Source organism: Chrysochloris asiatica, unplaced genomic scaffold (assembly GCF_000296735.1).
Source record: "Chrysochloris asiatica unplaced genomic scaffold, ChrAsi1.0 scaffold00138, whole genome shotgun sequence".
NCBI classification, from domain to species: domain Eukaryota; kingdom Metazoa; phylum Chordata; class Mammalia; order Afrosoricida; family Chrysochloridae; genus Chrysochloris; species Chrysochloris asiatica.
Window position 1 is genome coordinate 6143785 of NW_006408656.1, and position 23896 is coordinate 6167680.

The 23896-nt window shown below is 36.9% G+C and overlaps 1 protein-coding gene across 1 annotated transcript in view; it reads right to left on the reverse strand.

Moving 5' to 3' along the window:
- Window positions 1-540: 540 nt before the first annotated feature.
- The window catches only part of TMPRSS12 (transmembrane (C-terminal) protease, serine 12), a 42262-nt gene continuing 18906 nt past the window's right edge, over window positions 541-23896 (reverse strand). Inside the window, exons 3-5 of the mRNA XM_006870137.1 lie at window positions 14871-15139; window positions 9260-9402; window positions 541-792 (exon numbers count right to left, since the gene is read on the reverse strand). Of these exons, the coding sequence (XP_006870199.1) occupies window positions 541-792; window positions 9260-9402; window positions 14871-15139 (664 nt within the window). The remainder of the gene's footprint in view (window positions 793-9259; window positions 9403-14870; window positions 15140-23896) is intronic.

Consider the following 23896-nt stretch of genomic DNA (forward strand, 5'->3'; position numbering starts at 1 on the left):
AAATAAAGTATTAATATATTAAATAAGTTGCTTTAGCTAGAGTTTGAAAAATAGGCAAATATTTATTTTTCCAAATATCTTTTGAGATTGGAAACAAGATGATAATTCCAAAGAACAACAAAGTATACCAAAAAATGTTCTTGAGTAAAATAAAATCTAACTTGAAATAGTTTTGATTAATTTAACAAAAGAACAGCTTTCATTTTAATCATAAACTCTTTATTAGTTGGCATTTATGCACATAAAATATGTATTTAACTAGATATTCTATACAAACCTTATAAACTATGCCAAATACAAAATTATTATAAAGTAAAACAATCAAGATGCATCAAGGAAGCATGTGATTCTGTGTCAAATTTACAATCACATATCTAATATGGCACACAAGCCTTTTATTCACCACCACCCCCAAAATAATACCCACATGAGAGCTTTAAAATGGGCAATTAGCTGCTAAAACAAATTATTTTCATTATGTAGCACATGGTAGAAAGAGACACAATGCAAAATAAAGTTATTAAAATCTTCCGAATTTCTTCATGTACTTGCTAGTAAGACAACAGAACATAAGGCAATGAGGACTTGTCCATATAAAATAGTTAAATTAAATATGCTTTTAGCACTTCTCTGATAGATGTGCTCTGTCAGCCACTTTTGGTGGAAGGAGAGCCCACTATAGACACCAGGAAAACCTTTTCGACCACAGCCATGTCCGTAACTGGTAATTCCCATTACAAAAAATCGTTCATGTTCTGGTAAGTAGCACATTAACGGTCCACCACTATCACCCTATCAAAAGAGTTCCAAAATAGTATTAGTTACTTTTATTATTCTCCACAACTCATTACTGTTTAAGCAACAGTAAAGTTGGAATAAATTAATTACATCAAATATACTTATAGAAATATACATTTACAATATACCTCCAAGTTATAAAGATTCATAGATTTTTTTCATTTAAATTTCCAACTCAAACAGGAGTATTCAGTCCGGCCCAGCGCATGTAGAAAATATACGGCTGGTACATAAACTTCCCATCTGCATACTTTTGAACTGGAATACCATAAATGAATGTTTTTTAATGTAAAAATAAAAACATTTAGGAGAAATATAATTTAGGAAGTGTGTAAAATACTGTGCTGTTAACCACAGGAAGAAGCACAACCAGAATGCTCCTTAGAAAACAGGAAGGCGAGATTTCATCTCTCACACTTCAGATGTGTTATCAGGAGAGACCAGTCCCTAGAGAAGGCCATCATGCTTGGTAAAGTGGAGGGTCAGCAAAAAGGAGGAAGACTCTAATGAGAATGAGTGGTGACAGCAATGGGCTCAGGAGAAACACCAATTTTGAGGATGGTGCAGGACTGGGCAGGGTTTTGTTCTATTGTGCTATGAACTGGAACTGACTCGATGGCACCTGGCAATAACACAATAACAATTAAGCACATACAAAGATGTTGAACATCATTAGTTTTTAGGAAAAAGCAAATAAAAATTTCATTGATATACTATTTCACACCCCAAAAGATGATTATAGTAAAAAAGATATTGTTGTTAAGTGCCTTCAAGTCAATTCCAACTCATAGTGACCCTGTATAGGGTTTACGAGGAGCGGTTGGTGAACTGCTGACCTTGTGATTAGCAGTCCAGTGCTTATCTTACAGTGCCACACCAGGACTCCAATAAAACAGGCAAGAAAAAGATGTGGAAAAACTGGAAACTTCATCCATTTCATTGCTAGTTGGATGTATAATCATGCAGCCACTTGGTAGTTCTTCAAAATGTTAAACATAGAGAGAGTTATGTTTAAATAAATATCACTCAGTAATTCTACTCCTAAATAGAATTTCCAAGAGAAAGAAAATATGTGTGTGCACAAAAATCTGTACATAAATATTCATAGCAATATTATTCATATTAGCCAAAAAGTAGAAATCAAAATGTCCATCAACTGACAAATGGATGAATAAAATGAATATATTCACACAGTGGTATATTATTCAACAATAAAAAGGCATGAAATACTGATACATGCTACAATATGGGTGAAATGTGAAAACATTATGCTAAGTGAAACAAGTCCATTGCAAAAGATCATCGATTGAATCATTCCATTCATATAAGATGGCCAGAATAGACTGATCCATGGTGATTAGTGGTTGTCTTGGGCTAAAGGTGGTTGTGAAGAGAATGGAGAATGACTGCCTATAGGCACGGGGTTACTTTTTTGGAAGGTAATGAAAATGTATCTAGAATTATATTGTGGTGATGGTTGCACAACCCTGAATATTCTGAAAATCCCTGAATCATAGACTTTAAGTGGGTGAATTGTATGGTGTGTGAATTACATCTCAGTAAAGCTGCTCAAAAGAGAGCCCCAGGCCAGATGACTTCTCTGGACAATTCCACCAAAAATTTAGTGAAGAGTTGACACCAATTCTAGTTAACTTATCCCAATACATAGAAATGGCAGGAATACTCCCTCATTCATTCTATGAAGCCAGGATATAAAATGTCTAATATAGAAAGATCTATTGGAGTCCAGGTGTGGAGCCACAGGATAAGCACTCAACCTTAAGGTCGGTTTGAACTGCAAGGTTTGTGGTTAAAACTCACCAGCCACTCCTTGGAAACCCTGTACAGGGTCGCAACTGACTCTATGAAACACAACAACAACAACATAGAGATTAGAGGTTGCCTTGGGCTCTTGTTATTGTTAAGTGCCATCAAGTTGGTTTTGACCCCTAGTGACACTGAATAGGGTTTCTGAGGAGTGGCTGGTGAGCTTGAATGGCCGACTTTCTGGTTCAAGCCAACTTTGCAACCCATCACATTAACTCACAGTGCCATACTGGGACTCTGCTTTAGGCTGTAGGTGGGTAGAAATTATACCACCCACAAAAAGAAAATTAAAGACCAATATTCCTCTTGAATACACATGCAAAAATTCTCAACAGAAGTCCAGCCAATGGAATACAATAGCATATCAAAAAAATTATGATCAGGTTGGATTCTCCTTATAAATAAAACAAGGAAAAGAATCACAAGATCATATCAATTGACACAGAAAAGGCATTTGATAACTCCAACAGACTTTACTGATAAAAACTCTCAGCAAAATAGAAATAGAAGAGAAATTCCTAAATATAATTAAGGTCATATATGCTAAATCAACAATCAACATTACTCTCAATGAAGGGAGATTGAAAGTATTCCCCTTGAGAACGGGAATGAGACGAAGATGCCTGTTATCATCACTTATTCAATATTGTACTGGAAGCCCTAGCCAGAGTAACAAGGCAAGAAAGGGTACATACAAAAATCAGTTGAATTACTCTACATTAACAAAGAGAACTCCAAAAAGGAAATTAAAACAAAAAAAAAAACTATTTACAATACCCCTCCCAAAGATAAAATACCTAGGAATAATTTTAACCAGGGGTGTAAAAGACTTATAAATGATAACCTACAAAGCACTACTTCAAGAAACCAAAAGAGATCTATATAAATGGAAAAACATTCCATGATCATGGATTGGAAGACCTAACATTGTAAAATTGTTAATATTCATCTGCTCTTATTTCTTGAAGATAGATACCAAGTAAAAATATTGCTGGTGTGGTGCTGTTGGATAAAGTACTCAACCATAGGTTGGTTTGAACCACAAGGTTCCACCCCATAACGACCCTGAGTAGGGTTTCCGAGGAGCAGATGGTGAGCTTGAACCTCTGACCTTGCGGTTCAAACCAACTTTGCAGTTCAGCACATTAACCCACAGCACCACACCAGGACTCTGTAGTAGAGCATACAGGGAACAAAATAATGAAAAATTCTTAGACCTTACCATACACCTTAAGGGAATGAGTTGCTGGACCAGGGGGCTCAGGACCATAGTCTGTAGTGACACCGTGGTCAATTGGAAATTGTCCCTAAAGACACTGTTTTACATCCTACTTTGGTGAATAGTGACTGGGATCTTAAAAGCTCCTGAGTAGCCATCTAAGGTACAGCTATTGTCTCTCCCTGTGTGAATGAAAGGAGACAACTTAAGACACTTTGAATCAATTTGTCCATAGAACTAATGGAACATGTGAACTTCAGTCTCCACGACCCTGAGATCAGAACTAGATGGTGCGTGGCCATCACTGACAACTGTTTTGAAAGGGATCACATTAGAAGGTATCGGGTGATAAAGTGGAAGAAAATGTGGAACAAAACTCAAAATTATAAAAATGACCAGGCTTACTGGTCAGAAGGATACTGGAGGAACCAGAAACTAGGACCTTTGGTTACCCTTTAGATCTGGAACTGAATTCACCCTTGTAGATCAATTTTCAGCCAAGCAGTAGACAGCTTTATACTGGGGACAACAATGCCAGTATAGAATGGTCAACCATTCAGCACTTACCTAAAGACAAAATTCAGAAGGGTTGAGAAAGAAAGTGGAATGGAAATAAAAATCACAGGGAGGAAGTGTGAGAACTCATGCTACTTACAGGGGATTGCAATCTTTGAGATGAAGCAAAGTATATGATTTGCTAAATGTAAAACTGATGATTTGCTCTGTGAACCTTCACTCGATTCACAATAAAAAGTTGTCTTTAAATGTTGATACTAGCCAAAGTGATCTATAAATATAATGCAATTCTGATCCAAATCATAACAACATTCTTTAATGAAATAGAAAAACTATTCTCCAACTTTTGCTATTGTTAACTGCTATCAAGTCAGTTTCAACTCACAGCAACCCTGTATAGGGTTTCCGAGGTATGTCTGAACCACTGACCTAGCAGTTAGCTATCCAGTGCTTATCCTACAATGCCACATCAGGACCCTATCTCCAACTTTATATAAGAAAAGAGGCTCCAAATAGCTAAAGCATTACTGAAGAACAACAAAGTAGGAGATCTCACACTTCCTGATATAAGAACTTACTATACAGCTCTGGTAACATAGTGGTCACGAGATGGGCTGCCAACCTCAAGGTCAGCAGTTAGAAACTACCAGCTGTTCTGCAGGAGAAAGATGAAGTTTTCTGCTCCTGTAACGATCTACAGCCTGAGAAACCCTATACAGGGTTTCTATGACTCCACGACACACAACCACCACCAGCATCATACAGCCTGGTATTGATTCAATGAGAGACACATATGCCAGTAGAATAGAATTGAATTCTAAATTCACTCATCTGCAGACAGCTGATCTTTAACAAAGAGTCCATTTAGTGGGGAATAGACAGTCCCTTAACAAATCATGTTGACAAAACTGGATATCCATTTACAGGAAAATGAAACAAAAGTCGTACCTTGTATTTATTACACACAAAACTAACTCAAAATGGATCAGACTTAAACTTTAAAACTAAAACTATAAAATTCTTTGAAGGTAACACAGGGACAAAGTTAGGCATCCTAATTTTTTGGCAAAAATACGCTACCAAACACAACTAAAAATGCATGAGTAACAGAAGGTAAACTGGATAACTGGGACCTACTTAATCTCATCAAAAGACGTACAAAACAGTAGAAAAACATACAGACAGGGGAAAAAGTTTTGGTAATGACAAATCTAACAAGGACCTAATAGGTAAAGTATAAAGAAATACTCAACAACTCAACAACAAACAGACAAACATATAGAAAAATGAGCTAAGGATATAAACAGACACTTCACCTAAGAGAACATTCTGGTGGTCAACAAACCCACAAAGAGATTCTTGAAATTATAGAGAGATGTACATCAAAACTACAATGAGATACTATCTCACGTTGTTTAAAAAAAAAAAAAAAGGTACTAATGACATACATACACTTGGTGCACACATACCACAACCCTATATACAGTTTCTAAGGAGTACAGTCCTTGTGGTTCACAGTCCAGTGCTTATCCTACAGGGCCACACCAAGACATGTGTTAACTCTGGTCATGGGAAAGGCAATATACAATATGGGCGAAATCAGCACAACTTAACCAAGGTAAATAAAGACACCGAGGGATATACAAAAATAAAGAAATACTACAGTAAATGCTGTGTGACTCTGTAGGATAAGCAATGGACTGTGAATCACAAGGTTGGCAGTTTAAACCCACCAACTGCTCCTAGGAAACCCTGTACAGGGTCTGTATGAGTTGGAATCGACTCTACTTAACAACAACAACAACAACACAGTAAATGCTCATGTCCTGGTGTGGTGATTAGGATAAATACTGCACTGCTAATCGCAAGGTCGGCAGTTCAAACCCACTAGCTAATCCTCAGAAACTCTGTACAGGGTCCCTATGTGTCAGAACTGACTTGAGGGCACTTAGCAACAACAACAGTAAGTTCTATATTGTACAGCTTTTTCAACAATCGTAATAACAGGGAAGATATGTGAGTGGTTATGGAGGTAAATATGTAAGCAATATGGGTATGGGATAGAAGAGATTGATATTTGTGCCCATTCCAAATATGCTGTGCAAGACTTCTTTAAAATATTCAAAAGCAAAGAGATCAGTTTGAGGACTAAGGTGTGCCTGACCCAAGCCAGGGTATTTTTCAGTAGCCTCATATGTATGTGAAAGTCAGAAAATGAATAAGGAATGCCCTAAAAGAATCTATGCATTTGAATTATGGTATTGGAGAAGATTACTAAAGTACCATGTATTGTAAGAAGAACAAACAGACTTGTCTTGGAGGAAGTGCAGCCAGAATACTCCTTAAAAGTCAGAATGGCGAGACTTCATCTGGCATATTTTGAACATATTATCAGGAGGGACCAGTCCCTAAAGAAGGACACCAACTTAGCAAAGTGGAGGGTCAGTAAAAAAGAGGAAGACCTCCAATGAGATAGATTGACATAGTGGCAGCAGCAATAGGCTCAAGCGAAACAATTATGAGGATGGTGCCAGACTGGGCAATATTTCCTTCTGTTGTGCATAAGGTCACTATGAGTTGGAACTAACTCAATGGCACCTAACAATAACAGCATGGGTGTGGGAAAGGGTATGGAAGTACCTGCAAGTGGATATATAAGTATATTTGTGGGTATACGTTTGTATGTGTTGCATATATATTTATGTATGTAATAAATAGCACATGGAAGGCAGTTAGGGCTACTGTCTGGATATACCCAAACACCTCTGGGACAGATTTACTAGTTTTGAAGATTCAGGAGTATAGTGTTGTGGGACAACTAAGTCAATTGGCATCACTTAGTTCACAAAGATAATGTTCTACATCCTAGTTTGGTGAGTAGCCTCTGGGGTCTTAAAAGTTTGTCAGTGCTTGCCTACCACTGCTGACAACTCTGAATGATTACAATAGGAAGTTCTGGATAGAATGGGACATAATTGTGAAACAAAACTCAAAATCATAAAAAAAGATCAGGTTTACAGGCTGATAGAGATTGCTGGAACCCTGAGACTTTGATCCCCAGATACCATTTAAGGTCTGGAGTTGAACTTACTCCTGTGGCTTAACTTTCAACCAAATGATAGGTCTATAAGTTGAACAATAACACAAGAGAGATAGACACTCATTAGAACAATCAACCATAATGATCAAAAGGGCAATTTTTGCCCAGGGATAAAACTCAGAAGGCAGGAAGGGGTAAAGAAAGAAAGGAAAGGAAAGGAAAGAAAGATGAAGCGAAACAATAAACACAGGAAGGAAGAAGGAAGAGTGCTATTACATTGAGGGCATTGAAATCAATGTCACAAAACAAAATGCATAGGAATTGTTGGATGGAAATCCCATTTACTCGGCAAACTTTCACCCAAATTACAATAAAAATAAAAAAAGACATCAAGGTGGTTAGAACAACAATAATTTTCTCTCTAAGAGGATGCTGCTATTGTTGTTATGTGCTGTTGAGTCGGTTCTGACCCATAGTGACCCTGTATAGGGTTTCCGAAAAGCAGTTGGTGAGCTTGAACTGCTGGCCTTGCAGTTCAAATGGCTTTGCAGTCTGGTGCATTAACCCACAGCGCCACACCAGGACACTAAGAGGATACTGCTACTAGATGTTAAAATTGGACCACAAGATCAGAGGCTCAAACTCATTAGCTGTTCCTTGGAGACTATTCAGGGTCACTATGAGTTGGGACCAACTTGACACTTAAACAATAACTAAAAAAAAAAGATTAAGAACTTGTGAGAAGGCATCTAAGCCACAGCTATTGATCTCTTCTTCCCATCTGGAGCAAAGAACAGTGAAGGAAACCAACCCAGACTCAAGAAAGAAATGAGTCCACAAGACTAATGGCCCACGAGAACTACAGTCCTTTCTAGTTTGAGACCAGAAGAAATGGTGTCCAGCTACACTACCAACCACTCTTGTCAGGGACACGATAGATGGCCCTGGTTAGAATGGGAGGAAAATGTAGAACAAAACTCATATTTATAAAAAAAAAAAAAAAAGATCGGGGTGAAACAAGGTAAAAAAAAGAAAAAAGAAAGGAGAGAGAGTTAAAAAAACAAGAGAATTGGAAATGGATAGTGGTGATTATTGTGCACCATGGAGAGTATGTTGGATATGGTTGGATTGTACATGCAAAAATGGGTGAAATGGCAAATGTTTTGTTGTATATATGTTGCTACAAAAAAAAAGTGTCAGAAGAAAGCAAAAAGATCAGACTTACTAGACTGATGGAGACTTGAAGAATCCCCAAGACTATTGTCCTAAAATATACCATTTTAGCTTAGAACTGAAGCAACTCTCAGAGGTCACCTTTCAGCCAAATAATAGATTGCCCTATAAAAGGAACAATATCACCCAAGAGGAATGTGCTCCTTTAAATCAACTATATGAGAGGAAATAATCAAAACATTGACACAAAGCAAAGTTGAGAAAGCGAAGAGGGGCAGGGAAACTGGATGGATGGAAACAGGGCAGTCAGAGTAGAAATGGTCAGAATATTGATACTTTTTGGGGATTGCAACCAATGTCACAGAATAATTTGTGTATTAATTGTTGAATGGGAACATAATTTGCTGTGTACACTTTTAACTAAAATATAATAAAATATTTTTTTAAAGAGAGAGAGAAAGATTCAAGGCAAATTTTGTCTAAGGTTTGACTCTAACTGTAGAAATCAAGGAGTCAGAAAAGAAAGAAGATATGGATTTTTGGAAGAAAAAGAATGAAAACAGGAAGAAAAAAAGATTTTCACATTTTTAGACCAGACGAGTTTATTTTTAAAAAATGACTAAAGGCCTTGCTCAAGTTTTCTTCTGACCTTTGAAAATATTTTTAGGAAAATTATTGGGTCTTACCCTGCAAGAATCAAAAACTCCATCTTCATCACCTGCACAAAACGAAGTGTTAGGAATTATTCCCCCATAACTTGTCTCAGAATTACAAATGCTTCGAGAAATATAATGCACTTCTGCTTCCTGTAAGATATTTGTACCATTACCTATCAACAAAAAGATACCAATAAGTTATTTTTGAGAGTAGGCATTTTGACAGTGATTTTTGGTGTTTCCAGAGTGACTAATTCAGCAATTCGGTAAAATTATATATATATAATTGTGTGTCTCGAAAAATTCTCGAGAATGTTCGTAAAAATATAAATGATAGCTTGTATCTACATAGTAAACTTTTCAGGTGATTTTTGTTATCTTTGCTTTCATGTATTTTTTGAGGATCTCACAATAGTAGTTTTTACAGAAAAAAGTTATATAAATATTGTCACAGGCTAAGTGCTGATACCAGTCTTCTATTGTAAATTTTGATAACTTTTTATTAAATTTGATAACAATATTAAGATATGAAGGAAAGTTAACATGAAACATAAATAAATTTGTTTTTGTTTTTTTTTAATCACGTACCCGCTGACTTCTCTGCCAATTCCTAAACATAAAGTACTTTTTTGCCAAAGAAAAGCTAAGACAATGCAGAACAGCATCTCAAGAACTATTAATGGACAGATTTTTTGGAAATGAATCTACAGAAAAGCTACTATAACTGCTATATCTGTTCCCATCAGCCTGTCTCAGAGTTGCAGATCACACATGTGACAGCTGAGCGCTTTGTGTGCCCTGCACCTTTCCCCAACTTTTCTAATAATAGACACTGTCTTTCCTGGCTTCCGGAGGGCAGATGACAGGATTAATTCCATTCACAGAATTCCATTGCCTAGTGATACTGATTGACCTAGAAACTCAGAATACTTTTCAACTACTGCTCCTTCTTCCAACCTTTGCATTTCAATTGCCAGCAATTTTCAAAACATTTTGATTGCATGTTTGATCAATTTCAGACTGAAGAAGTTGGTAAAATTCTTCAATTTCATCATCACTGGCTTTAGTAGTTGGGTCACAAATTTGAATAATAGTAGTATTAACTGATCTTCCTGGTAGGCATATGGATATTATTCTATCATAGAATGCATTGTACTTCAAGACAGTTCTTAATATGTTCTTTTTGATAATGAATGTGATGCTATTCACATTTGTCATTCCTGGTATAGTAATTTGTCAATTCCTTCAATTTGTCATTCCTGGTAGAATAAACCACATGATTGTCAGATTCAAAATGGCCAATGCTAGTTCTTTTCAGCTCACTAATGCCCAAGATAGTAATCTTTATGTGTTCCATTTAATTTTGGACAACTTTCATTTTTCCTAGATTTATATTTCTTACACTCCATGTTCCAATTATCCACAGATGTTTCTGTTTATTTTGAGTGGTGCCCCACCAGCAAATAAAGGTCCCAAAAGTTTTATTCCATTTTTGTTATCATGGTCAACTCTACTTGGAGGGGGCAGCTCTTCTGCAGTATATTTTGAATACCTTCCAACCTGAGGGACGCATCCTCCGGCACTATATCTGACAATATTCTGGTGCTAGTCATAATGTTTCAGTATTCAATATTCTTGTATTCTCCTGCTATTTATTAGGTTTTAAATGGCTAAACACTCAGAAGTAGTCTGCCTTTCCTTCTTCCTAATCTGTCATAATCTGAAAGTTCAGCTGAAACCTGTCCATCATGGCTGACCCTGCTGGTATTCTAAAATACGGGTGGCATAGCTTCCAGCATCACAGCAACACACAAGCCACCGCAGTACAACACACTGACATATGGATGGTGGATACAACTATTTGGCTATAAGAATATATTTGGGTTTGTTTCTATTGTCTTAATTTGTACTTCTTTTTGTCTCATGTTTCCTATACTTCTCATTTCTCCTTGCCTACAGCGCCACACCAGAACTCTGATAGTTTATAGAGAGAGACACATATCCATAAGAATTCATGCTGCATCATGTGTCTTAGTCATTCTTACATTAAGAATAAATCCATAGAATGTAAAACTAAAGTTCTCTCATGTAAACATGTAAACTATCATATAATTCACAATGAAACATTAAAAAAAAAAAGAATAAATCCATAAAGCTCCAGCTTTATGGATAGCAAGCTCCACCCACACATGGGCAAGTTTTGTTCCTCAAACCCCCACTCCCACTAAGGTTCATGAAACAATACACACAAAAAAAAACTCACTTTTGACCTTTTTGGCAAATGCCCTCAATGTGATAGCCATCTTCAGTGTTTCGATTACCTTTCTAAATTCCCATCCTCACACTTTGTCCTTGACCCATGTATTCTATCTCTTTAATAATTTTCAGTAAGAAGGTTGTTGTTTGCATGTAATCTACCATGTTGCTGGAGAGTCCATTTGATACATCAAAACATATTAATCTCATTTTACAGATGGTGAAATTATATGACATTGTGAGAGACAATATAATATGCTGTAGGAGAAATGCATGAGGTTTGAGGCTGGTAGACCTGGGTTTGAATTCTGACTCCATCACCTAGTTAGCTGTGTAACTTTGGACAAATTATCTACTGTATATAAGCTTCAGTTTACCCACCCATAACATGGTATTTCTCATTGCATTGTTTAGTATTAATACAATTGGCATTAAAACAAAGGCACTAACCTGTTTTGTATTTTAAGTAGCTAACCTGATTAAGTGACAGTTTATTCCTTATCATCAGTGTTCTAATTATTGTTAAACATTCAGTAACGTGCCCAGGATCATTCAACCAGTACATGACAGGACTGGGGTTCAGATCCAAGTGTGTAATTCTTTTTTTTTTATTGTGAGGTTTACATGGGAGAACATCAGCCTTATACTCATCGTATCATATTTCGTTTCATTGCAATGATTACAATCCCCTCCATGCATCATCAAATAACCCCAAAGGGCACACCACACAGGCCCGCCCCCCCCGCACCCCCCTTTAGCCACCAGCACACAGCCCTTCTCCCTTCCTGAGTCCTGTGTCCCCAGCTGCTCCATCTGTCCAAGTCATCATCTTTGACTCCATGGCGCCACTGCCTCTCTGGGTAGGGCCCCCGCTCTCCATTCTTCTCACTTGATAGTCCCAGGGACCTCTGCTCCTGGGCTGCAAAATCAATCACTCCCCTCTTTTTGTCAAAAACATCTACCTCTATATTTCCTAGCCTCATAGTCAGTCCTGATGGCAATTATTCACTATTGTACCACAAGAGTCTTATCCCCATTTCCTTTCGCCAGTCCAGTCCCAACGGATTGGAAATCATTCAGTGGTAATTTTACCTTCCCCCTTCCTGTCTGGAACTAGGCTCCCTCTTGAAAGCTTGTAAGCCAGTCACTTCTTGCCTTTATAGGCCCCCCCATTTTGGGTAGCCAATGTCTATGTTGCCCATCCCTGTCAACAGTGTGTACTGAGGGAGTGGGAGTGATCCTTGCTGTAAAGATTTGTTCCCTTTTTTGAGCTACTTCATCCATAAGTATAGGTAAAGCTCATCAAATTGCGGCAGGTTACTCTTCCCAACCCCCCTTCTTTCTTCTTCTAGTCGAGTTCTGATCATCCAGCCATCAAAGCCAGGTCAAGTGGGTACTATCTGAAAGTCTGGGTGTTCTTGTGCATCTCCCCTCACTTCATATTAGCTAGACGCTTCACTCTCCACTCTATTCCTCTGTGGCCATGTCACTGCCTCTGGGCCAAGGTCTTGCCATACGGCTGGCCATCCAGGTCTCCACCCAAGTCCACAGGGGTCTATTGAATGTGGTCAGGCTTAGCTCGCAACTTCATTGCTGTTTTTCTCCCTCTTCCCTTATTAGTGACCAATGTGGTCATGAGTCAGACCACATGCCTGCTCATGTAGTCCCCCTTAAGTCTCAGTCTTGGAAGGGGTTTGCTCTGAGGGGTCCTGACCACTTGCCTTGATGGCTCCCAGGCAAACAGCTTACCAAGTGTGCAATTCTTTTCTTTCTTTTTTTTTTTTTTTAATGCTTTATTGTGAATTATGTGATAGTTTACATGGTAGGACATGAGCTTCACATTGATACCATCGTATATTGTTTCCTTGCCGTGGTTACAATCCCTTCCATCAACCATCATCCATCAACCAAGGTGTGTAATTCTTAAGCTCTTAGTTTTTTTCTCTAAACCATATTGTTTTCCTTATCCCTTGGAGAGTATTTATGGAGAGAAAAAAATAATTGATAGGTCTTTTATACATTTATCTCCATCTTATCTAAATAACCCACACATATTTAAATGGCTGGGGCCTATGAAAGGAACCTTGGTGGTGAAGTGGTTAGAGAGCTCTGCTGCTAACAGAAAGTTGGTGGTTTGATCCACCAGCTGCTCCACTGGAAAAAGATGTGGCAGTCCACTTTCATATAGATTTATAGCCTAGGAAACCGTATGGGGTGGTTCTACTCTGTGCCAAAAGGTTGCTCTAAGTTGGAATTGGTTTGATGGCAATGGGTGTGAGTTGTTTTTGTTTTTGTTTTTGTTTTTCAAATATTGCTAACTGGACTATAATTTCCTCAAGAACAATTTAATGTAGTAATAAAATATTCAGGCTTCAGAATCATAAAGTTCTGGACTTGAGCTGCAGCTTCTTTACTTCTAAGATATTCAACTCTTGATCTGTTCAGTGGGAATTATAACATTAGTTCCTTATCAGAATTGGGAGGATAAATTACTATATTTCAAACATTGCCTTGTTGTTGTTAATGCCGTCAAGTGGATTCCGACTCATAGCAACCTTGTATAGGGTTCCTGAGGACTGGCTGGTGCTTTTGAATCTCTGACCTTGAGGTTCAAACCAACTCCAGTGTTTATCCTACAGTTCCACATCAAAAGATTGCCTGAAACATTGTAGATGCCCCTAAATGGTACCTATTGTTATTATCAAAGGCAGACAGTATGTTTTCTATTCCTCTCATTGGTTCAGTCAACCAACATTTATTTAGTGCTCCTATGTGCGCTGGAGTTCTGGTGTGGCACTGTGGGTTAATGCGCTGGACTACAAGGTCAATTTGAATCGAAAGGTTAGTGATTCAAGCTCACCAGTCACTCCTCAAAAACTCCATATAGGGTTGCTATGAGTCAGAAGTGACTCGACGGCACTTAACAACAACAACAATGAAAGCATATGGCAATCTATCCACTTGATAGATACTAAACAAGGCATTAAATAAAAAGAAAATGAAATTTGATTCCTTACAACCAAGCTCATTATTCAAGACAGACAATTCTGCCACAGAGTTGTCTTTATCATCTGTCAGCCTCTGAAACTACAGACACACTGGGAACCATTATTTTCTTTGAGAATGCGTAAAGGCTCAAATATCTTTGCAAGTATAATCACAGAAAGTATTTCTACATTGGAAAAGAATTTTCTTTATCCCATAAAGAAGAAGAAGAAGAAAACAACAGACAAAACAAGAATCTTTCTGCTGGGTTTATAAAGACCTAATTTTCAAGCATATGATATTTCTAGCATGACATAGGTGATAAATATCTCAAAGGGTTGACCCTTCTCTGCCAACAAGCTGAAAAACATATTATCAGTGAAATTCAAACTATATTTACCTTCTTCCTGTGTTCTTCCCCAGCCACTTATGAAACATTTTGTGCTTTTGTTCAGGTTTTGGAAAACATCAAAGGGTAGACAAATAGGCTGAATATAGTCATTATACTTTACTGCTTTTTTTAAATGAAAAAGCGCAATATCATTTACATAAGATTCCAGATTGAAGCCTGGATGGATTATGATTGAGTTAATTTTTATCTTCCTAGTGTCTGAGTGGTTCACATGAATATTATTAGTTCCAATCACAGCTCTCCACATTACAGGATTTCTGAAAGAGAGTAAGTATTCTTATTATAGCACATGTAACTAAACAAATATTCCAAATTTCCCACTAGTTTTTTTGTTTTCCCACACTAGATTAATAAAAAAAAAAAAAGTTTTTAATCTTACTTTCCTATGATGTGAAGTGTCATATAAATATTATGAACAGGAAATCCAGAAACAGATTCAAGTATAAAGAATTTAATATATGATTAAAGTCACAATTCTTATCAATGGGCAAAAGGATGAATTATTCAATAAATGACATTGGGACAACTAACTGACCATTTAAAAAGAAAAATAACATTAGATTCCTGAAATACACTAACCACCAAAAGAAACTCCAGATAAATTAAAGATTTAAATGTACAATTTAAAATTTTTAGTTCCTAAAAGAAAAGGAACAGAGAACAGAGACTAGTTCTTAGTGATTATAACTATGATTTCTAGAGGAAAAGGAAGTACCCAAACCAACATAGTGGTCAGTCATAGGTTGGTGAAGGAGCTTGAAGAAATATACAAATGTGGAATAAAAAGTTTTAATAACAAAAATTTGGTTTTATAAAATTTATTTATTGACTTAGGAAGGACTTCTTTTGCTGACAACCTTGCTTGATAAAAGAGCTACAGGAATAGAAATCAACTTTCTAGCAATCTCCATCTTCAAACCATTATAGACTATATTTTAATGAAAGTCATCATCACAAACTTGGTTAAAAAGTACAAGTGTGTCTGTCTTCCAGGAATTGCTACTAAAAACTGGACACCAACAACTAAAACTAATTAAATAACCCTAAGTACTTCATAGCACTGTGAAAGAAACAGCCTGGGTATATCCTTTAGACTGACTTAGTGGGATGGTGTCCTGGATAAGCACTTAACTGCTAACCACAAGGTCAACAGTTCAAGCCTACCAGCTGCTCCTTGGAAACCCTAAACAGGGTTGCTATTGGTCAGAAGTGACTCAACAGCACTTAACAAGAACAAGCTGAAGAATATTCTAAGTATTGTTTAAAAGCAAAACAAAACACCTCTTCTGGAGTTTTACAAGGAGTTTATAAAACAATATAGGGAAGAACAACCTATGACTACAATCTGCCCTAATTAATTCCATCAAGTCAAAGTGGGAATTGGAAACTTCAAGCAGTGCCTTTCAGACACTAAAGCAGAACTCCAGAGAAAATTGGTTTGTTTCATTGCCTGGATTGAAGTAATTGCCTGTAACAATTACTGTTTCTACAGTTTTCTTAAAAGTAGACTAGGTAACCTTTAAAAGGTTTTTAAATTTTTTTTAAAGTTCCAGTTCTGCTTTAATCTATTTCAAAATAATTATGCTTCTTAACTTGGCCAAGTTTATTCAAAAGAATCAATTCATGTTTGGTCCATAAGATTACACCTTAGATTACAGCCTTCAATATGGATTACATCTCAATGTCAAGAAAACAAAAATCCTCACTACTGGACCAATAAACAACATTCTTATCATCGAAGAAAAGACTGAAGTTGTCAAGGACTTCATTCTTCTTGGATCAACTATCAACACTCATGGAAGCAGCAGTCAAGAGATCAAACGATGTATTGCATTAGGCAAATCTGCTGCACAGGAACTTTTTAAAGTGTTGAAGAGCAAAGATGTCAGCTTGAGGACTAAGGTGCGCCTGACCCAAGCCATGGTATTTTCAATAACCTCATGTGGATGTGAAAGCTGGACAGTGAATAAGGAAGATCATAAAAGAATTGATGCCTTTGAATTATGGTGTTGGAAGCGAATACTTAAAGTGCCATGGGCTGCCAAAAGAACCAATAGATCTGTTTTGGAAGAAGTGTAGCCAGAGTGCTCCTTAGAGGCCAAGATGGCCAAATTTCATCTCATACTTTGGACATACTGTCAGGAGGGTACAGTATCTAGAGATGGATATCATGCTTGGTAAGATGGAGGGTCAGAGAAAAAGAGGAAGATCCCCAACGAGATGGATTGGCAGCATCGATGGACTCAAGTGTGGCAACAGTAGTGAGGTTGGCCCAGGATCGGACATTGTTTCGTTCTGCTGTGCATAGGGTTGCTATGAGTTGGTGCCGACTCGATGGCACCTAACAACAACAATAACAAATCTTGTTATCTGACATTTCACATTTATGACAATAGTAAGAAAACTACTATTCCAGGGGTTAGAGACAAGCTGGTACCCTGGTGACACACTCCATCCAACCCCTATACAACAGAGATTCAAAAACCCCAGTGAAACACATACATATGATCATTCTGGAACTCTGACCATCAAATGAGATGATAAATAACTGGATTAAACACCAACTGGAAAAGGAGAGAGAGCAAAAAACAGTTACTGAGAGAGATGAAGCAGGGTCTGGCATTGCATGACGCCATTTTGAAACACAGAGGCAACATACAAGGTTGAGGAGAAACCAACTTCATGGAATCCCTATTGGGACAGAGACAGTGTGGACAGGAATGAAGCAAGGTGAATAGATTATGAATTTGATCTGGGAGAAAAAAGTGCAGTAAAGTTGCAAGAATACTAATGGCAAGAATCAACCGCAGAACAAGATGGGAGGGACAGTGAAAGGGGACAAAGCAACTTGGTAGTAGAGCCCTAGTTGTTTGGGTTGAGGGTCCATGTGGAGGAGAAAGGCTGTTGGCAGGTACTCCCCTCCCCTACTTAGTTAGTCTGGGCAGAAATTTTTATTGCCTGGCATTAAAAATAAATTAGAAATAAAAAAATAAAAAAAACAGCTATCAAGTTAATTCAACCAAAAAACAGAAGGTGTGGCAAGATTAATTTCTGATAAAATAGATTTCAAGGCAAAAACCAGTATAAGGAATAAGAAAGGGCATAAGGAATAAGGAATAATAAAGATTGAAGGGTCAATCCAGCAAGAGGACATAACCATAATAAGTACTTAACACTCAACAAAAAAAGCCCCAAAATGCAAATACAAATATACTAGTCTCTTCACAGTAAAGGGAAATAGACAACTCCACAATAATAAAGTAGGAGACTTTAACGTACCACTCTCAATGAAGGACAAGGCAACTAGAAAGAAGTTCAACAAAGATACAAAAGATCTCCACAGCACAATCAACCAACTTGACCTTATAGACATATACTGAACACTCTACCCAACAAAAATGCAATACACATTTTTTTCCAGTGCGCATGGATATTCTCCAGAATAGACATTGTATTAGGCTACAATGCAAGCCTCAGTGGTGGTGGTGGTGTGCCATGGAGTTACTTCTGACTCATAGCAACCCTATATAGGATTTCTGATGCTGTAAATCTTTATGGGAGCAGAAAACCTCATGTTTCTCCTGCAGAACACCTGGTAGTTTCGAACTGCTGACCTTGAGGTTAGCAGCCTGACTCATAACCACTATACTACCAGAGCGCCTTGCAAGCCTCAATAAATTTTTAAAAGCCAAAATGCTTCTTCTTGGATCATAATGCTATAATATTATAAATCAATAATATAAAGATCAGGGGTAAGAAACGAGATGTATGGAAACTAAATAATGGTCTGCTTAAAAATTACTGGATAAAAAAAAAAAACCAAATATACTGCTATTGAGTCAATCCTGAGCCATAGCGACTCTGTATAGACTTTGCAAGGCTGTACACCTTCCAATGAACAGAAAGAAGAAATTGAACTGTCATTATTATTATTATTATTATTTTAACTTGCAACAACAACAAAAAAGCCCTGGTCCAGACAGTTTGGCTGGAGAATGTTCAGAGATCAGAGAAGAGCTAACATCAACTCTACTCAAACTATTCCAGAGCATAGAAAAGGATGGAATACTACTGAATTCATTTCCTAAAGCAAGTATAATCCTGAACCCAAAGTCAGGCAAAAATAGTACTAAAAAAACAAAATTATAGACCAATACCCCTCATGACAAGGAGCTCTGGTAGCGTAGTGGTTACGAATCGGGCTGCGAACCTTAAGGTCAGCGGTTCGAAACTACCAGCCGCTCCGCGGGAGAAAGATGAGGCTTTCTACTCCAGCAAGGATTTACACCCTCGGAAACCCTGTACAGGGTCACTATGGGTTGGAACTGACTCAAAGGCACTTAACAACAACCCCTCATGACAATACCAATACCCCTAAGAATAATACATTATTTGATTATTCAAATTAAAATGACCAATACCAGTTCATCTAAACTCTCAATGTCTAGGTGACCTTTCTTCAAGCTTCCATTCCATTTTTTATGACTAGCAATTTTCCTCATTTCATACTTGATATGCTCCATGTTCCAATTATTAATGGGTGTTTACAGTTGTTTCTTCTCATTCTGAGTTATGTCATTATAGAAAATGACAGTCCCCAAAGCTTTACTCTATATATGCCATTAAGCTTGGCTCTATTTTGAGGAGGTAGCCCTTCCCTAGTTACATTTTGAGTGTCTTCCAATATGAGGGGCTCATCTTCTGACAGCATATGAAACAATGTTCCACAGTTATTTATAAAGTTTCATTGGTCAGTTTGTTTTTCAAATAGATCACCAAATCCTATTCCTAGTTTGTCTTAGACTGGAAGCGCCATTGAAACCTCTCCAGCATGGGTGACTCTGATTTTATTAGAAATACAGATAGCATAGCTTTCAACATCATAGCAACATGTAAGATATCACAGAAAGGCTAACTGACAAAGAAGTGGTGGGTAATAGGCCTAGACAATAAAAAATGTGATTATTTCCAGTTTACTCCAACAGAATTATAATCTATTATTTTGAGTTTTATAAATTAATATGATTATTCCTGTGTATAAAATTGTGAATTCTTGATGAAAAGTCCTAGATAGCATGGAATATTTTATTTGGCATAGTATCTAATTTAATAACAAAGTCCTGTTGGACAATGTAAGAAATTATCTCTCTCTCTCTTTCTTGTTTTTTTTTTTCACTTTGAATTGAGTGTTGAAAGAAGGTTTACAGACAAGATCATCAGTTTTATATCCAATAAATCATATACTTTGTTTCATCTCAGGGAAACAAGTTATCTTGCTTCCTCCCTGTGGTTCCTATTTCCATTCCACCCACCTTCCCATCCCTGCTCTACTTTATCCTTAAGTAAACGTTGCTCTTTTGATTTTGAATGATTGACCATTCGATCATTCATCGTGAGTGTACCTTACTAGTAAGTATTGTTTGGTTCCCTATATACCTATCTAGTGCTTGTCTGAAAATTGGGTCAAAAGGGTAAGTTTCTTCCCAGACCTGAAGAGTGGTCAAGGGCCATAGTCTCAGGTACCTCCAGTCTCTTTCTGAACAATAAGCCTGGGGTTTCTGTTTGTTCATTTAATAATTTTGAATTTTGTTCACATATTTTGCCACTTTATCCAGGACCTTCTAATGTGATTCCTTTCAGAACAATTGTTAGTTTACAGTGGGCACCATCTAGTTCTTCTGGTCTCAGAGTCATAGAGACTGCTGTTCACATGTTCCATTAGTCTGTTGGACTAAATGATTACAAGCCTCTTCAATTCTCATCACTCTTCCTTCTTCTGCACATGGCGAGACTAATGACTACACCTTAGGCAGCTGCTCATGAGTTTTTAAGATCCCAGACACTACTCACCAAAGTAAGATGTAGAACATTGTCTTTGTGGACTATGTATGTTATGCCAGTTGACCATGGTGTCCCATTAGACTATGATCCTGAACCCCCAGGCTGAGCAACTCATTCATTGCCTTAAAATGTTTGCTAATAGCTAACAAATTTTCATTTATGTATGTTGAGGCTTTTTCATTGGGAGCAAAGAGATCTATTATAATTATGTCCTATTGTTCAATTTACTGTTTAATCACGAGACAATGTCCTTGTTTGCCTCTTATGATGGTTTTTGCTTTGAAGTTTATTTTATCATAAATTGTCTCTCCTGCTTGTTTTTTATTGCTATTAGCTTGATATATTTTTCCCATCATTTGATATTTAATCTACTTTTGTCCTTGTGTATGAAGTATGTCTCTTGTAAACAACATATTGAAGGATCTTGTTTTTATAGTCATTCTGCTACTTCTCTTGACTGGTGCATTTAATCCATTGACATTTAGTGTAATTATTAATAAATATGACTTGATTGCAGTCATTTTGCTGTTTGTTTCTTTGTGTAGTACTACTGCTTTCTTTGATCCACATATTTTTCTGTGGTGAGGTCATTTTGTTTGTGTGTTTTCTTTTAAATGTCTTCACTGTTGTTGTTTTAACATTTACAAAAATGTCATGGTTTTCCCATTTTTTATTTGATATGAAAATGTTTTAATTTTCTTTGAGGCAATCCTGTAATTTATTAATTTCTCCCCCAATTTAAAAGTGCTTTATTTTGAAATCTACTTGACTTTCTTACCATTTGAAATTCTGCAACTATACTTTCCTCTCTTTTTCTTTGTAGTTGTCTTGATTATAAATTGATTCTCTGATTCCCTATTTTCCGTCTTGTAGGTTACTTTGGATACTTCTGAATCTGTATTGAATTCTGGGTGGTGTTGCCATCTATGTCAATCTCCAGTTGTTTGTTCTCAATCCAAAGGACTCCCTTTAGTATTTTTTGTAAAGTCAGTCTGGTTTTTACAAATTCCTTTAATTTTTGTTTATCTAGAAATGTTCTAATTTCTCCATCATATTTGAGGGATGGTTTTGCTGGGTATATGATTCTTGGTTGGCAATTTTTTCCCCCCCAGATTTTGTATATGTCTCCCCATTGCTTTCTTGCTTGCATGGTTTCTGCTGAGAAATCAGAGCTTAATCTTATTGGTTCACCTTGGTAGGTAACTTTTAGTTTTTCCTGAGCTGTTCTCAGGATTCTTTCCTTATCTTTGATTTCAGAGATTTGATTATGATATGTCTTAGTGTTTATCTTTTGGGGTCCATTCTGTTTGCAGTCCATTCAACTTGTTGAATGTTTATCTTCTCTTCTTTCATGTTGTTAGGGAAGTTTTCTTCAAACAGCTGTTTGACTATTCTTATTGCTTCTTCCCATTCTGGAATTCTAATCATCCATAAGTTATTCCTCTTCTGATTGTTGATTTTAGCTAATATTGAGAGATTTATCTTCAAACTCATTAATTAATTCAAATATACTCCTTTGTCCTTTCAATGTATTATCCATTTCTGAAATCTTAGTATTAAGCTTATGGGATTCTATTTTCAAGTATTGTATTGTCTCTAATCCTTTATCTATTTTGTTTGATTGTTCCTGTAGTGCTTTCCTAAATTATTTCTTGTTTTCCTTGACCTTTCTATCAATCATGGAGGCCCCTAAATAGCATTCTCTTGAATTCTTTTTTCAGGTAGTTCCAATGCCTTTTTCCTCAAAAGTATTTTCTATCTCTATTTCTTGGTCACTTAGTTGAGTCACTGTCTGTTTCTTTGTGTGAAAAGAAATTGTCTGCTGCTTTTGAGACATTGTGGTGTTGTATTTGAATTAAGTTGATGATTGCATATTGCTACATTCTTAGGAACTCACCATCTGCCTGTGGGTATGATCTGGAAATGAGCTTGTGCACTGTTTGTGCAGTTCAGGTCAGGATGGATTTAGCTGATGCTGGTTATTATCATTAATCCAGTATACAGAAACTAGTCTTGGCTGGGGTCTTATAGGGTACAGTTATAATTTAGCTCTGTCAATATGGTTGCAGTCTCCTCCATGCAGCTCCAACCACTGGCAGAGTAGAAGTTTCCGTGGGGATGTACATAGGTGGGGGTCAGCTGTGCTTTGGTTACCAGTGGAGTGAGAAGAGCAAGAAGAAGAAAAAAAAAATCACACCTTAATCTCTGCAAACCATAGGTATGTTTCTGCAATGCCAATATGTTGTTTTGTCTCTGAAGCCACACACAAAACTCAAGATGGCTACACCCATGCGGTTGGTGGGCACAGGTCAACAATGTCTCCTTTTTTTGGCTATGTCTGCTCAGCTCTCTCTCCTAGAAACAATCAGTCCACTTCTCTATCCCTTCATCTGAAGCTCAGAGTTCCAGGACTATCATCTGCATCTGTTTCATTTGGTTTTCCATATCTTTGTTGTAACGGGCCCACACAACCATTCTGCTTTAGACTGCCATCTTGATGCCTCTCTGAGATATCTCTTGAGACACTTAAATTTACAGCCTTGATCTTTAAAATGACCAATAACAGCACTGAAACTGGTGATGGCTAGAGAAAGGTGACTTTAATGACCACCTGATAGTACCAGAAATGAGAGGAATCGCTGCATTTGCTATGGTCCTGTAGTGGGAATTTTTATTACCTGCAGTCATTTATTTTAGAACACAGTCTATTAGATATTACCTTTGTATTTTTAATGTTTGCTTTGCATATTTCCAAGTATGAATGATCTGTTGATAGTAAATCTAATATGATTATAGAATCTATTACTCTTGTATTCCAAACAATGAAAACCCTTTATGTTAGATTCTTAAAGGCAAAAGTGTTGATATAATTTAAATTTTAGACTTTTCAGAACTCCAGGTTATAGTCAAAAAGATAAATGAAAGCTTATTAATTATTTTATGTTGTAGTTAGATGGGGGTAGTTATTTAAATGGTGTGACAATGTAGGATAAATACTGGACTGCTAAACACAAGATTGGTGGTTCAAATACACCAGCCACTCCTCAGAAACCCTATATGGGGTTGCTATGAGTCAAAATGGACTCTGTGGCACTTAACAACAATAGTTTTTTTTTTAATGTTTTATTGTGAATTATATGGTAGTTTACATGAGAGAACTTTAGTTTTACATT